Source organism: Ochlerotatus camptorhynchus, unplaced genomic scaffold (genome assembly GCF_037179485.1).
Source record: "Ochlerotatus camptorhynchus isolate MF236.1 unplaced genomic scaffold, CSIRO-AGI_Acam_v1.1 ptg000467l, whole genome shotgun sequence".
Taxonomy (NCBI): domain Eukaryota; kingdom Metazoa; phylum Arthropoda; class Insecta; order Diptera; family Culicidae; genus Ochlerotatus; species Ochlerotatus camptorhynchus.
The window spans coordinates 384,400-400,099 of NW_027040953.1; the positions used below are offsets into that span (position 1 = coordinate 384,400).

The 15,700-nt window shown below is 44.7% G+C and overlaps 1 protein-coding gene across 8 annotated transcripts in view; it reads right to left on the reverse strand.

The window, feature by feature from the left end:
* Positions 1 to 15,700, reverse strand: part of OtopLa (Otopetrin-like a) — a 131,141-nt gene that overhangs the window by 43,242 nt on the left and 72,199 nt on the right. The window contains exons 1-2 of one of the 8 annotated variants that reach the window (XM_065235235.1): positions 5,192 to 5,262; positions 4,114 to 4,449 (exon numbers count right to left, since the gene is read on the reverse strand). The exons of 4 other annotated variants lie outside the window; for them this stretch is intronic. In XM_065235235.1, the coding sequence (XP_065091307.1) occupies positions 4,114 to 4,316 (203 nt within the window). In that variant the 5' untranslated portion in view covers positions 4,317 to 4,449; positions 5,192 to 5,262. Of the gene's footprint in view, positions 1 to 4,113; positions 4,649 to 5,191; positions 5,263 to 15,700 lie in introns of those variants that run through there. 3 more of the 8 variants (XM_065235236.1, XM_065235237.1, XM_065235238.1) reach the window with 3 other exon arrangements.

A 15,700-nucleotide genomic window follows, 5' to 3' on the forward strand; every position in this document is an offset into this window, starting at 1 on the left:
ACTGGGTGATCGTACCTTGTTTCTCTGTGCGGTTTACTTTCCTCCCGACCGTATACGGGAGCGTGACCTCATCGAAACCCCTTCCTACGCTTCGCTCCTTCTGGACAATTACTGCTCAGCCAATCTTTCTCAAATCAACCATGTTATTAACCAGAACAACCGCAGTTTGAATCTTTGTTTTGTAATCGCCCAGGACATGGCTCCTTTCTTATGCGAGGCGCCCACTCCTCTGGTGAGACTGCATCGTCACCACCCACCGTTACTGGTGACGTTAAGTACTAAGCTGATGCATGATTTTAATATTTCACCTGCCACCGTTTCCTACGATTTTCGCAACGCCGACCATGGTAGTATCGCCGAGATTGGGACGACTTATTGGACACCTTTGACATTGAGTCCGCCCCTCAAACTATTTCCAATGTTTGGCATATATCATTGACAGACACGTTCCGAAAAAGATTCATCATCATACGACCCATCCACCATTGCATACGAGCGAATTTCGTCGACTGAAATCCAGAAAGAGAGCTGCTCTTAAGAAGTTCACCAAGCACCGCACACTATCCCTTCAACGTCACTAAGTCAGGATCAAGCACGCATACAAACGAGTTGCGAAACGGTGCTTTCTTCAGTATCGACGTGGATTGCAGAGAAAGTTTAAGTCACGCCCCAAGCAGTTTTGGAAGTTTGTCAACGAACTGTTGCTAAATTGTTCGAACTCGTTGTTATGGAACCGTTACTCGCTCCCTGTAAGCCGTATATTACTATCGACCAGCATGGTTTCATGGCTGGTCGCTCCACTGCCACTAACTTGCTGTGCCTTACTTCCTACATCTCTAACAGTATGTCGGATCGTGCTCGGATGTCATTTATACTGACTTATCTGCTGCCTTCGATAAATTGAATCACCGCATATCAATCGCTAAACTGGACAGGCTTGGTATCCACAGCTGCCTTTTGCAATGGTTTCAGTCGTACCTCATCGATCGCTATCTTACTGTTGTCATTGGTGATCACCAGTCCCGTACGTTCGCTACCACATCCGGCATACCCCGGGATAGTCACCTGGGACCGCTGATTTTTCCTGATTTATTTCAACGACGTGAATCTGGTAATTGAGGGACCACGATTATCTTACGCAGATGACCTTAAACTCTACCTCCGAATTCACTCAATTGAAGACTGTTGCTTTCTTCAACGTCAGCTGAATGCTTTTGCTGATTGGTGTATTCTGAATCGTATGGAGGTTAACCCGTCCAAATGCTCGGTTATCTCTAGGGTTTATCTTCAGGATTGCCAAAGACTTCACGGATATCTACTGCCGTAAATCGTTGCACTGCTCCTTGTCCCGCTCCATATTAGAATACTGCTCGGTTGTCTGGACTCCTCACTACAACAACGGTGTCGAAAGAGTTGAGTCTGTTCAGCGACGGTTCCTGAGATATGCGCTACGTAACCTGCCGTGGACGGATCCCTTCTGATTGCCTAGCTACGAAAGTCGTTTGCAACTGATCCATCTGGAGCGCCTGTCGGTCCGAAGAGATAATACAGCAAGGGCATTGCTATTTGCGGATATTTTGCAAGGACGTACCGATTGCCCTGTCCTCCTTGATCAAATTGATATCAATGTTCAACCCCGAGTCCTACGGAATAATTCAATGCTGCGCCTGCCCATACAGCGAACTAATTATAGCATGTTCGGTGCAATCGGTGGTTTACAGAGACTCTTCAATAGGGAACGCAATAGAATCATCAAGTTGCCATAAGGCACGGAATGAGACTATTGCATGGCTGGGTAGTCAAAGTCTTCCATTCGTTAGTCATTTCAGGTGGATTAGAACAGGTTTAGGTTTAGGGTGGGCGTTGGCCAGATTTGGATTTTTCAGATGTAATCCTGGATAGGACCCTGTCATTGAACGTCGCGTGAAAGTGGAACTTAATGAAGGCCTAAGTACTTTTTCGTAGTTTTTAGTTTTCGGATTTGAAAGATCGTCGGTTACAGTGGCCTGCTTACTGAACAGAAAAACGCGGTCCCTGGTCCTTACATATCAAAGTGATTTATGGTAAAATCGCTTGTGTATCGTGTATTTTGCGAAACTCGTTGTTGTCGTTGGTTTCGGGTTTAAATGGATATAAAAATTTGAGCAACGGTATTATGTGATATGAAGGGCTCGGTGGCCTTAGAGCAACCGTTTTTGCTTACTGAGCAGAACATCATGAGTCTAATCTCAGGCCCATCCACATTCAAGATTCGTCAATCGTTTTATTTGTTAATATGACTACATGGTAATAACAGCAACTCGGTGATTAAAAAGGTGCTCGTCTGCCTAGTGGCAAACGTTTTTGCTTACTGAGCAAAAGACCCAAGCTCCTTCGCGTTATATGATCGTTAGGACATCAATTCAGCTTATCGTTTACCAAAACGAACCCTGCTGCAAACCCAACTCTCTTATCCAACATCCCAGTGGTTCCTCGCGGAAGTGCAGAGGTGTTCTCCATCAAAGCGAGTGTCATGTCAACACAATCCTTCCCATTCCTTTCTTGACCTGTGTTCGGGCGCTGCTGGCGCTGGTATTGCCTAATTTAAGATCACCAGTTTTTACACATTGAGGATGATTGCTAGTCCCAAGCATCGTCTATTGGTTCTCCGTGTAATTACAGCTGATCTGGCAGTAACAGAGTAGCAACCGAGGGCGGTCAATCAAGCTCAAGCTCAAGCTCAAGCTCATCATTGGGGCAAATAACGTCTGTTGATGTTCAGTCGTATAAATAAATAAATTTGTATTTTGTCTAGTACATTGTGAAAGTATGTGGGATTGTTACGCCTCTCTGGTTTTTTCCCCTTCAAATTAGCACATATCTTTAAAACAACACAAATTCAGGTGAGAAATATTAAATAAATAAATAAATAAACAAAAAGTAAGAGGTTGTATCCAAGACAAGACCGTAGATTTGACGTAGGATTACGTGCTTGGTATTAATATTCGGTGACTGTGTTAGAGAAAGCGCTTTTTGCAGGCAATCGGTGAAAATTTTGATCACCATTGCAACAGTCGGACATTTTTTTTAAATTTTCAATAGTAACCTATCGAAAATTGATAAATTATTAACAGATCGGTAGAAAAATTTCCAATCGATTGGCTTGTTAAGAATTAAAATCCATCCGCTATTGACAGAGTTATAAGTGGTCAAAACCTGACCACTTTTCGTAACGCGGTCGATTTTCGTTTTTGAAATTACACCCCCAATATGTTGCTGAAAGACGTAATCTTACATCAACAAAAACCCTCAACAGTGCTCCATGAACTTATTAGTTACTGAATAAACTCAATCCATCGCCATAACAGCCCAAAAGACACCTTCAGGTGACGCTTAAATGGTAAACGTCTAGGCTCAGTATGATTTTCTGTATTAGTAAAGTCTCACAAAAATGTAAGTCTAGTACGAAACTCCTAATTCCCAAAAGAGCAAGTGCATTACACTCTCATAAACAACCAACATCCATCACAATCATCTCTGCAAAGAACTTGACAAGTACCCACTCAAAAGCTTGAAACTCATCCATATGCCATCATTTTTCTTTATGTTCCCTCCTCTCCGGCTAGTTGTAGAGCCTTGCAGGTCAAGTCCTACGAGCATTTTCAATTCCTCATTTGGGCACTACGATTGCAAAAAGTGACGTGAGGCTCTCCGGTAGAACCTTTCGGGGGCACGAGCACTGACCCAATTTAGTCACACACAAGGGAGTCCAAAACTGTAGTATAGCGAATAAAAAAAAAAAAAAGCAATGTGTTCCACTTTGTGTCGAGAGCAAAAACAAGGAACAAGGGAAGCCCCACATTCACGCGCGCCTTGCTGTCTGGATGGGAAAATCAAATTGCCATTCGGGATCTCGGTTCGGGACGGCGAGATTGTCGCTCTGAGTGTCTCATTTTCATCGCTCTCGCCGGAGAGTGAGTTCCGAGTGGTTTCATTGTTTCCCAATGGTGAAAATTGTTGTATTTTCTAATTTTGAGTTTTTGAAAAAAAAATTAACCATCGCTTTGATTGAAATTTGTATTAACCAAAAGCAATTTCCGCCATGAAAAATGCTAGTGAAAAACGAATACTAACTTTTGCAGCGGCCTGGGCATAACATTCTTGAGCTCCATCTCCTTGTTGGCGGCATTATCCTTTCCGGCGGTATCGCTGTGACTTCCAGGTCCGCCCCCGCCCCCAGTGGTGACGCCCCCGAGGGTTCGCCCCACGGGAAGCGTGGCCATATTATCACTGCTTTCCACGTCCACCGTGGCCACCTTCATCTCACCGGTGACCATTTTTCACAGCACTTCAGTTATTCACTTGTTCCAAACTTCACGGAATCCTCTAAACTTGGGTGAAATTTTCACTCTCCTATCGCGATCTGATTTTCCTCACAAGGACGACATCTTGGTCGGATCAAAGTCACTGCTGGAAAATTTTCCACATTACAATTCCTCACTTTGAGCGTATTCCCTGTGAAATCGAAACGTGACTCCCTCGGATATCCTATTATTGCTTCCACACTAATGAGGTATCCTGCGGGCACAATATTTTAGGGATTTCCCTACTGCGAATAGGTTCAGGATATCAGCACACAATCGTCCATGGAAAAATCCCGCGACACGGGATCTCACTCCCCCCTAAAGCGGCCAACTGGCTGGCGAATCAGGCTTCAACCCAAACCCAAAACAAATTCCCTAAAAGGAAGCGAAAATTCGTCTGCTCGCTCGGGAGAATGAGATCCTCTCGCGCTTTCCCTCGGATGCTGCGCGTCTGGATGCTGTGAGTGACCGGGTCCTTGCCACCATCGAATGCTTTTCGATTTTTTTTTTTTTCGTTTTTGCCTTGTTTCATTTGAACGAACAAATTTTTCTTCCCCTGGGGTGGGGTCAAAGGATCACGGATTTTTTTTTTCCCGAAAATTTCACCTCACTTGGTTCGCTTTGAAGAAGCACAGCTTCATTTTTATTTTGGTTGAAAATTCAATTAACACAACCCTATTTATTCCTGAAACAAAGCGTCCGAATGGAGATCTTCGTAGAACACTTGCGACGGTCGTGATTCTCACAAAACCAGAAAATGTGTGTGCCAAAATCCAGCCAAATTTCTTTGTTCCCTGCAAACCGGACCAGGCTCTTCTGAACCTGGAGAAAATTACTGAGCTGCTTACAAAATCCAATCAATGTACACACAATCGCACGACAAACGGCGGGGTTCCGGAAAACGGGTGCGAATCGCAAATCGCCCGAATGTAGACTGAAAAGAGCCGCCTGCCTGCTCAGCGCTAGTGCGACGTCTGTGACTCTCTACCTTAGTTGAGATGAATCTTTCTCTCTCTCTCGCATTGGCTCTCTTTCGCGCAGTTTGGTGAGTTCCTTCGCTGCGTTTGGACCGGAGGATGATGGACGTGATTCTTGAAGGATTTTCCAGTAGGAAGGTGTTCGATGGGCTCGCTACTGCTGCTGCTGCTGCTGCAGGCAAAGGAGTTCGATTTGCAGTTTCGCGTCCTTCCTGGCTTCTTGAAGAAGAAGGGTGCTGAAGCCGATGACTTGATTCGTGTTGTTGCGCGGATGCAAGGGCTGAATCGAAGGGATGGCTGGGAAGGGAGATTCTGCAGGAGTGTGACTTTGCTTCGTTGAGGGGTTGCCCTCTTTTGGTCGTTCTCTTGTGCTCCTGTTTTGGCATTGTTCTGATGCACGGTCGACAGTGCCTACTTGTTTTGGATGCACGGTGGGAATGGCAGTTTGTTCACGGACAACCATCTCCGAAATCCAATACGTCTTTAGCTCTATGTTGATTGAGGTTTCGGGATCATTGTTAAATCGTATATTAGGTAAAAATTTCAAATTAAAATAATCGGCTGTGGCTCATTGCAGGACCAAATTTTATGAAATTTTGAACACTTTCTCACTCAAATGTACAGTTTATGGGAAAAATATGGTCAAGTTGTTTCTGGCCACCGGGCCGGATTTTTACCGGTGGTTACCTGAGCCAGACAGGGTAAAAAACAGACCAACAATTCCCTTTTCACTTTATTTACTTCCATATAATTGCAGGATTTTTAAGGGAAACCTGTGTGTGGGTACATAAAACTCAGTTCAAGATTCCTGTAGTGTAGGCTTCGATGATTCCAGACTTGCCCAAGGATTTTTCTGAGCCCCCAGGGTCCACATTTCGGTAACAAGACGATATTTGCTCTGGCAACACAATTACAAATTTTCCACAAAAGTGTGGCGTTCTAGGATGAGTCTTAAGGAATGACGACTTTTACGGATATTCCGGATGTTCCAAATCTTCTGGAGAGCTATAGGAATCCGGCATGACCGTAAAAGTCGTCAGTCCTTAAGACTCATCCTCTAGAGCGCCACACTTTTGTGGAAAATTTGTAATTGTATTATCAGAGTAAGTTTCGACTTGTTACTGAAATGTGGACCCTGGGGGTCTAAAAAAAATGTCTGGAATCAGCTATGTAAGAGTCTGGAATCATCTAAGCCAGGAAAGTCCGGATCCTAAGTCGGGAACTTCTTGATCCACAATCGAGCATGTCTGACATCTCCGTCGGAAACGGCTGGTTTATCCGTCGGAAACGTCCGGAATAACCTCCGGAAACGTCTGCAAACATTTTCGCGAACGTCCAAAATCTCCGTCGGGAGCTTCTCGAATCCTAGCTGGAAACGTCTGCAAACTCCTACGAGAACACCTGTATCCTCCGTTCAGAACATTGCGAAATCATGTTGGGAATGTCTAGGAATCACCGTTGGGATCGCTTGAAATCCCGGGACGGAACGTCTGAAACTCTCGATGGAAACGTCTTGAATCAACGTCAAAAACGTCTGGAATCATTTACAGCAGCGTCTTGAATCTTCACAGGGAAAGCCTGGAGTCAATGTTGGAAACTTTTGGAATCTCCGTACAGATAACTTCCGGGAATATCTGGAATCTCCGTCAGGATCGTCTCGAATCTAAATCTGACTCGACTGGAATCTCCGCAGCGACCGGCAGTCTTGAATCCGCGTAGCAGTATTGTGATAGGGTTTTTGATCTAATTTCCGTCCTACTAAGCACATCCCGCACTTAACCTCTCTATTTTGAAATGGTTTGCACAAAAAATGGAATATTTTCATCAAATATAACTTCTAAATTTATTCACCTTTCCATACGTACCGTTGGATTTAATAAAGAGTCAAACAATGTTGAGATATGCTGCTTCGTGATTCTAAATTCGTCCTACGCGTTTCAATTCCGGCCTAACGCATTGAAACGCCCCGATTCTAAACGCTCAGGTAGGCCAGGAGGAGGAATTCAGACCGATGATTGGAAAGTTCAGCGCCCACCAGCTGACGAACGGGAACGGCCTACGACTCATCGATTTCGCTGCCTCCAAGAACATGGCCATACGTAGCACCTTCTTCCAACACCACCTTCCCTATCGTTACACCTGGAGATCACCACAGCAGACGGAATCGCAAATCGACCACGTTCTGATTGATGGACGGCACTTCTCCGACATTATCGACGTCAGGACCTATCGTGGCGCTAACATCGACTCTGACCACTTCCTGGTGATGGTCAAACTGCGCCCAAAACTTTCCGTCATCAACAATGTACGGTGCCGACGCCCGCCAAGGTACAACCTAGAGCGACTGAAGCAACCGGATGTCGCCTTAGCATACGCGCAGAATCTCGAGACAGCGTTGCCAGAGGAGGGCGAGCTTGATGTGCCCCTTCTAGAGGACTGCTGGAGTACAGTAAAAGCAGTCATCACCGACGCAGCCGAGAGCACCATCGGGTACGTGGAAAGAAGTCGACGGAATGAATGGTTCGACGAGGAGTGCAGAGCGATTTTGGAGGAGAAGAACGCAGCGCGGGTGGTAATGCTGCAGCATGGAACCCGACAGAACGTGGAACGGTATAAACAGAAGCGGAAACAGCAGACCCGCATCTTTCGGGAGAAAAAACGCCGCCTGGAAGAAGCGGAGTGCGAGGAAATGGAACTGCTGTGCCGTTCCCAAGAAACACGGAAGTTCTACCAGAAGCTCAACGCATCCACATTCACAAGAAAGGCGACCATTTGGAATGTGAGAACTTCAAAGCGATCACCATTTTGAATGCCGCCTAAAAAGTGCTATCCCAGATCATCTTCCGTCGTCTATCACCTAAAATGACCGAGTTCGTGGGAAGTTATCAAGCCGGCTTCATCTACGGCCGATCGACAACGGACCAGATCTTCACCGTACGGCGAATCCTTAAGAATTGCCGTTAATATCAGGTCCCAACGACTTTAAGGCGGCATACGACAGTATCCACCGTACAAAGCTATGGCAAATTATGGACGAGAACGGCATTCCTGGGAAGCTGATCAGACTGATCAAAGCAACGATGGACGGTGTGCAAAACTGCGTAAAGGTTTCGGGTGAACTATCCAGTTCATTCGAATCTCACCGGGGACTGCGACAAGGTGACGGACTCTCATGCCTACTCTTCAACATCGTTCTAGAAGGTGTAATGCGACCAGCCGGGGCACGATTTTCACCGGTCAATTTGTGTGCTTTGCGGACGACATGGACATTATCGCAAGAACATTTGGAACCAAGGTTGCAAATACTCATTTCAGCTAAAACAATGTTTTTCTAAATTATGAAATAATTAGATGTCATGATCAAATTTTGAGTTGGTAGGATACAAGAAGAGGTTGCAAAGAATGTGTTTGACATATTAAATCTGTTTATTTCACTTCATGAGAGTCACAATCAGCGATTTTTCACAAACTCACTCACTCACTCACTCACTCACTCAGCGATCAGAAAATCGCTGATTGTGTCTCATAGAAAGCAAAATTTACAGGTTTTATGTTTCTAACGTATACTTTGTAACCTCTTCTTGTAAGTTACAAGTAAAACATGCCATCATACCATCTTTTGGTTTTATTATTCCGAAAAACATTATTTTAGCTGAAATGAGTATTTGCAACCTTGTTTGGAACGGTGGCAGAACTATACACCCGCCTGAAACACGAAGCAGCAAAGGTCGGACTGGTGGTGAGTGCGTCAAAAACAAAGTACATGCTAGTAGGCGGAACCGAACATGACAGGATTCGTCTAGGAAGTAATGTCACGATAGACGGGGATACTTTCGAGGTAGTGGAGGAATTCGTTTACCTTGGATCCTTAATGACGGCTGACAACAATGCGGCCTCTACACGTCGTTTCCTTTCCGGAAATACTCATATTGTAGAGTATTTGACAGTTTTTCTTGACCCGATGGCCACAATCTTGGATCGCAAAATGTCGTCTGGCATCTATTTCCGACCTCTACACGTCGTCTCCTTCCAAAAATATCCATATTGTAGGGTATTTGACAGTTTTTCTTGAACCTATGGTAGCCATCTTGGATTACAAAATGGCATCTGACATCGATTTCCGGTCTCTACACGTCATCTCCTATCCGAAAATACCCATGGTGTTGGGTATTTGACAGTTTTTCTTGAAACGATGGCAACCATCGTGGATTCCAAAATGGCGTCTGACATCGATTTTCGGCATCTACACGTCGTTCCCTATCCGGAAATACCCATATGGTAGGGTATTTGACAGTTTTTCTTGAACCGATGGTCGCCATCTTGGATTCCAAAATGACGTCTGGCATCGATTTCTGGCCTACCCGTATAATAGGGTATTTGACAGTTTTTCTTGAACCTATGGTCGCCATCTTGGATTACAAAATGGCATCTGACATCGATTTCCGGTCTCTACACGTCATCCTTTTTCCGGTTCCTGTTCTCACATTGCACAGCAACATCTTATATGGACAAGCTTTGGAGACATAACATATTAAGGAAGTTCATGTGTACACTAGCGCCACGTAGCGTGAGAGTTCTGAAACAATATGACAATCATCCGAAAGGACTTAGTCATCTGCACAACTTTGCTGAAGACAGTAACCTTCTATATGGCCAGGTTCTCGAGATACAGCTTATACAGGAAATTCACTTGCACACTAGCGCCGCGTAGTGAGCGTGTTCTGAACTAATATGATCATCATCCGAAAGGACTTGCTCACCTGCACAACTTTGCTGAAAACAGCAACTTTCTATATGGCCAGGCTCTCGAGATACAGCTTATATAAGAATTGCACATGCACACTAGCGCTGCGTAGTGAGAGAGTTCTGAACTAATATGGCCACCATTCAAAAGGACTTGCTCACCTGCACAACTTTGCTGAAAACAGCAACTTTCTATATGGCCAGGCTCTCGAGATACAGTTTATATAGGAATTGCACATGCACACTAGCGCTGCGTAGTGAGAGAGTTCTGAACTAATATGGCAACCATCTAAAAGGACTTGATCACCTGCCCAACTTTGCTGAAAACAGCAACTTTCTATATGGCCAGGCTCTCGAGATACAGTTTATATAGGAATTGCACATGCACACTAGCGCTGCGTAGTGAGAGAGTTCTGAACTAATATGGCAACCATCTAAAAGGACTTGATCACCTGCCCAACTTTGCTGAAAACAGCAACTTTCTATATGGCCAGGCTCTCGAGATACAGCTTATATAAGAATTGCACATGCACACTAGCGCTGCGTAGTGAGAGAGTTCTGAACTAATATGGCCACCATTCAAAAGGACTTGCTCACCTGCACAACTTTGCTGAAAACAGCAACTTTCTATATGGCCAGGCTCTCGAGATACAGTTTATATAGGAATTGCACATGCACACTAGCGCTGCGTAGTGAGAGAGTTCTGAACTAATATGGCAACCATCTAAAAGGACTTGCTCACCTGCACAACTTTGCTGAAAACAGCAACTTTCTATATGGCCAGGCTCTCGAGATACAGCTTATATAAGAATTGCACATGCACACTAGCGCTGCGTAGTGAGAGAGTTCTGAACTAATATGGCCACCATCTGAAAGGACTTGGTCACCTGAACAACTTTGCTGAAGACAGTAACTTTCTACATGGTCAGGATCACGAAATATTCGATGTTGGAAATATGATCCATATATTATAGCGCCCGTCATAAGTAACATAAAAATGAAGCGCCTCTAGCGGCGTAGTTCCCAATTTAACCTGAATCAAATGGCACAGGCTTGTTGGTCTAACCCAGTACAGCAACTTTGTGCAAGACAGTATAGCTTTATGTATTGAAACAAATGAGATAATCTACTACAGCCCCCATTAGTGAAAATCCCATAAGCTGTGGGTATCCTTATTCGCGGATAGCCCGGCAATAAGGATCCGGCAATAAGAGATACCGGCAATAAGGAATCCGGCAATAAGGATTCCTGACTGTATTCATAAAATGCACTGTAATAGGCTTCATGTGGTGGCTTATGAACTTACGGATCGGAATAAACATATTATTGTTTTGTACATGGTGAAATCATTGATATCATTGATGATTTCTGCTCGATAGAACGGAAATGGGTGATAACGACGTAGTAGCGCTCTTCCCTATACCTGTCAGGAATTTCATAAATTATCTTCGGGATCGTTTGAGATTCCAGCGTCGTGAACGTGTAAAATCACCTTTGGGAATGATCAGAAACTCAGTCGGTAACGTCTGGAACCTCTGTTAAGAACGTGTTGAAGCAGAGCTGGGAACGTCTGGAATCTCCCTCGGGAACGTCTCCCAGTGGTAATAGTCTGGAACCCTCATTAAGACCGTCTGGTAGCTCGTCGGTAACGTATGGAATCGATGTCGATAATGTTTGGAATCTTCCTCGGGAGCGTCTGGAATCAGTTTCATTCCAAGTCGGGAACGTCTAAAATCTCCTCATTGAACGCCTGGAATCAACGTCGGAAACGATTGAAATCTTCTCTGGAAGCCTGTGGAATAATCTTCGGAACTCTCAGGAATTGCAGTCGTGAACGTCTTGGATCTAACACAGGAACGTCTGTAATCCCCATCTCCGTAAACAACGTCTGGTATATTCGTCAGGAACGCCGGGTATCATCATTGGAAAGTTCTGGAATCATCTTCGGGAACGCAACAGAAGATTTTTCACTGATGGATCACGCGTTGATGGATCCACTGGCTTCGAAGTCTTCAATGAATACTCAACCGCCTTTCGGAAACTTCAGGAACCTTGTTCCGTTTATGTTGCTGAGCTAGCAGCAATCAACTACGCATTGGGGATGATTGCCGACATGCCCATAGACTTCATCTTCTCGGATAGTCTCAGTTCGATTGAGGCTATTCGGTCGATGAAACAAGGTAGGCACTCATCTTATTTGCTTTCAAAGGTAAGGGAGCAGATGAGTTTGCTGGTCGAAAGATCATATATGATTACCTTTGTATGGGTGCCTTCACATTGCTCAATCCCAATGAGAAGGCAGAATCTCTCGCAAAGGTAGGCGCACAAAAAGGCGATATTTAAGATAGAAGAATTTCACATGATGAATTTTTCCCTTTAGTACGTCAAAGTTCTCTTCTAAGTTGGCAAAACGATTGGACAAGTAATTCTCTTGGGCGGTGGTTACATTCCATTATTCCATATGTTTCTTCGAGAGCGTGGTTCAAAGGTCTGGATGTAAGTCGGGGCTTGATTCACGTGATGTCAAGACTTATGTCCAACCACTACTCGCTAGACGCACATCTCTACAGAATGCCATATATTTATGTAGGTGTAGGTGACATCGATCACGCAGTATGCTATTACCCGGGTAATGACGCCTCCAGAGCACGACTATTGGATACCCTAGTGGCCCGAGGTAGAGAACCCTTCCGTAAAGTAAGAGATGTATTGGGAACCCGTGATCTTCCCTACATGCAGGCGATCTACGAATTCCTTTGTTTGTTTGATGTTAGAGTTTGATGTTACCATCCCCTCCTTTCCACTCATTTTCCAGCCAATGTGCTTATTATCCTCCTGTTTATGTGCTACCTGCCCCTGTCCAGCCTGGATTTGGTCAACCATTCGAGAGTAGTATCTGAAAGAGGCTTCAGAAACCAGTTTTCGACCTAGCTCCTTCCAATCGAAATCCACCACGAGTAATTAGTACCCAATACTAACCTAGAACTACTGCTGTTTAAAATGTTAATTCAAACATTCCTGATGTTTGGCTCCGCAAAGTCTTACACATGACTGAGTAAATAAACGAACTAGTTTAAAAAAATATATTCGAGAACGTCTAAAGCCTCCATCGAGAAGCGTCTTGAATCCAAGTCGGGAACGTCTGAAATCTCGGTCAAGAACGTCTAGAAGGATCGGATCGCCAGGAACGTCTGGAATCTCCCTCAGTAACGTCTCGAATCCGAGTTGGGAAAGGCTGAAACCCTCAGCGGAAAAGTTTGGCATCTTCGTCGTAACTTCTCGCCACCGACTTCACCACCAGGGCTCATCAGCTGACAGGTGTCAGCCTGATAGATGCCAGCATGAACGTTGGCGACCGGACCGAGAGACGGCGTCATCATGATCATTACATAATTGCGATAGCAAAGTGATAGCAACGTTTTGTAATTGTTCTTTTATTACAATAAAGTTATTTTTAATTTGTTCGTGAATCGCGCGCGTACACTCAATACAAACCTATATCGCAACAGTGGCAACGAGGTGTAGGAGTTTTCTTGCGGAAAATTGCGCGTTTGTCCGGTGTTTTCGCGGATTAGAAGACCGGGGATAAAGTTTGGTAGCGATGGTGGAGCCACAGCCGACCAACATTACAGAGGCCTTGGTGCAGATCCTCTACAATCAGCTCGCCGTGAACAACCTATCCCGCGATGAATCGGGCGCTGGACTCCCTCTCTAGCAACATGGCGGAGTTCGTCTACGACAAAGACAATGGGCACACATTTGACGCATGGTTTTCCCGCTACGTCGACCTTTTCGACAAAGATGCCGGCAAGCTGGATGACGCTGCAAAAGTTCGACTACTCCTGCGTAAATTAAGCCCCCGCGATCATGAGCGGTACAATAGCTTCATTCTTCCGAAGCTCGCTCGAGAGTTTACCTTTGCTGCTACGGTGGAAAAATTAAAATCGTTGTTCGGTGCCACAGTGTCAACGTTCCGGCGGCGATACAACTGCTTGCAGAGCACCAAAGAGGACAGCGATGATTACCTGGCCTACTCCTGCAAGGTAAACAAAACCTGCGTCGACTTCAAACTATCGGAGTTGACAGAGGAACAGTTTAAGTGGCCTTAAATCCAAGCAAGAGGCGAAGATTCGGATTCGCCTCATCAACAAGTTCAATGAATCGGCCTGAACTGACCCTACAGCAGCAGATTGTGGAACATAGTAACAGCTTGGTCAACCTGAAGCAGGACACAGTGATGGTTGGAAGTTGTTTTTCAACGGTGAAAGCTGTCGCGTACCCCAAGCGAACAACGTCGAAGCGTCAGTCGCCTTCGGATTGCAGATCATGCGGGGGCATGCAGTACAATAAGGATTGCCGGTTCCGAGATCACAGGTGCAACGAATGTGGAAAGTACGGGCTGCTTCTCGTTGAAATCATCGAACAACGCTGCCATTCGCTCGGATAGCACGAAGAAAAAGCGACAGCCGTTGTCGAAGATAGTAACCGTCCGAAGCATCGATCAGCGGCGGAAATTCGTCGAAATCCAACTCTACAACGTCCCGTTTCGTCTTCAGTTGGACACAGGTTCCGACATCTCAATAATTTCGCACCGATCGTGGACCACAATCGGTCGGCCAAAAGTAAAACCACCAATTTGCAGCGCTAAAACAGCATCAGGGGAACCGCTTGAACTGGTTGCGGAATTGGAGTGCAATATTACCCTCAACGGCATCATACGGGAGGGTAAGTGTTTCGTCGACATTCTAGGCATAGACTGCATGGACTTGTTCGGATTGTGGGACCACCCGATAGCGTCGTACTGCAATCAAATAACTACACAAGCAAATCAACGTGTACCGACCCTTCAAGCGCAGTTTCCTGAGGTGTTCTCCAGTGAGATAGGTCTGTGCAACAAGACTCCCGTCAAACTGGTCCTCAAAGGTAACCCCAAACCCCAGAACAAAACGACCGGTTGCTTACTCCATGGAACATTAGACTGATGCAAATTTTGACATTTTCGCTCTACAGTGCTCAAACGTTTCCAAATCGGGTCCTGATTAGTCTCCCAAAATTTGAACTTATTTGAAAAGAAACTGACTTGGCACAAACCATTTGAAATTTATATGGAAATTACTATAGGAAATCCAAACTTTTTGTTCATTGTCTTCTTACCTTTTTCCATATTGCACTGTTCAAAAATTCAAAAACTATAATTATGGAAAATTTTCTCAGCTTCAACTTGGCAGAATATAGTTGTTGAGCCAATCGTCAAATAAAATAGTTATTAATTGTTTAAGAGATTGATAATCTTATGGCATGATCAAGCAGCAGTTTTGTGAGCAACACTGTATCTTGCAGTGTGACATAGTAGCCATGATTTTTGTGCTCTATTCCAAGCACCAGAAACACAAATGTTGCCTGCTGAACAGTTGATTGAGCATAATCATAAGACATTAGTGGCTTGAATTATTGATAACTTTTGATGCTTACATTATATTGAAAAGTGGTCTTGGACAAAGTTGTAGCTGAGAAAATTTGCTACGAGCCCAGTTATCATTTTTTTAAAGTAGAATGCTATGGTAAATTGTTAGATGGATATGAACGAAACATTTGGTTTTCCTATAGTAATTTCCATATAAACTTGAAATGGTTTGT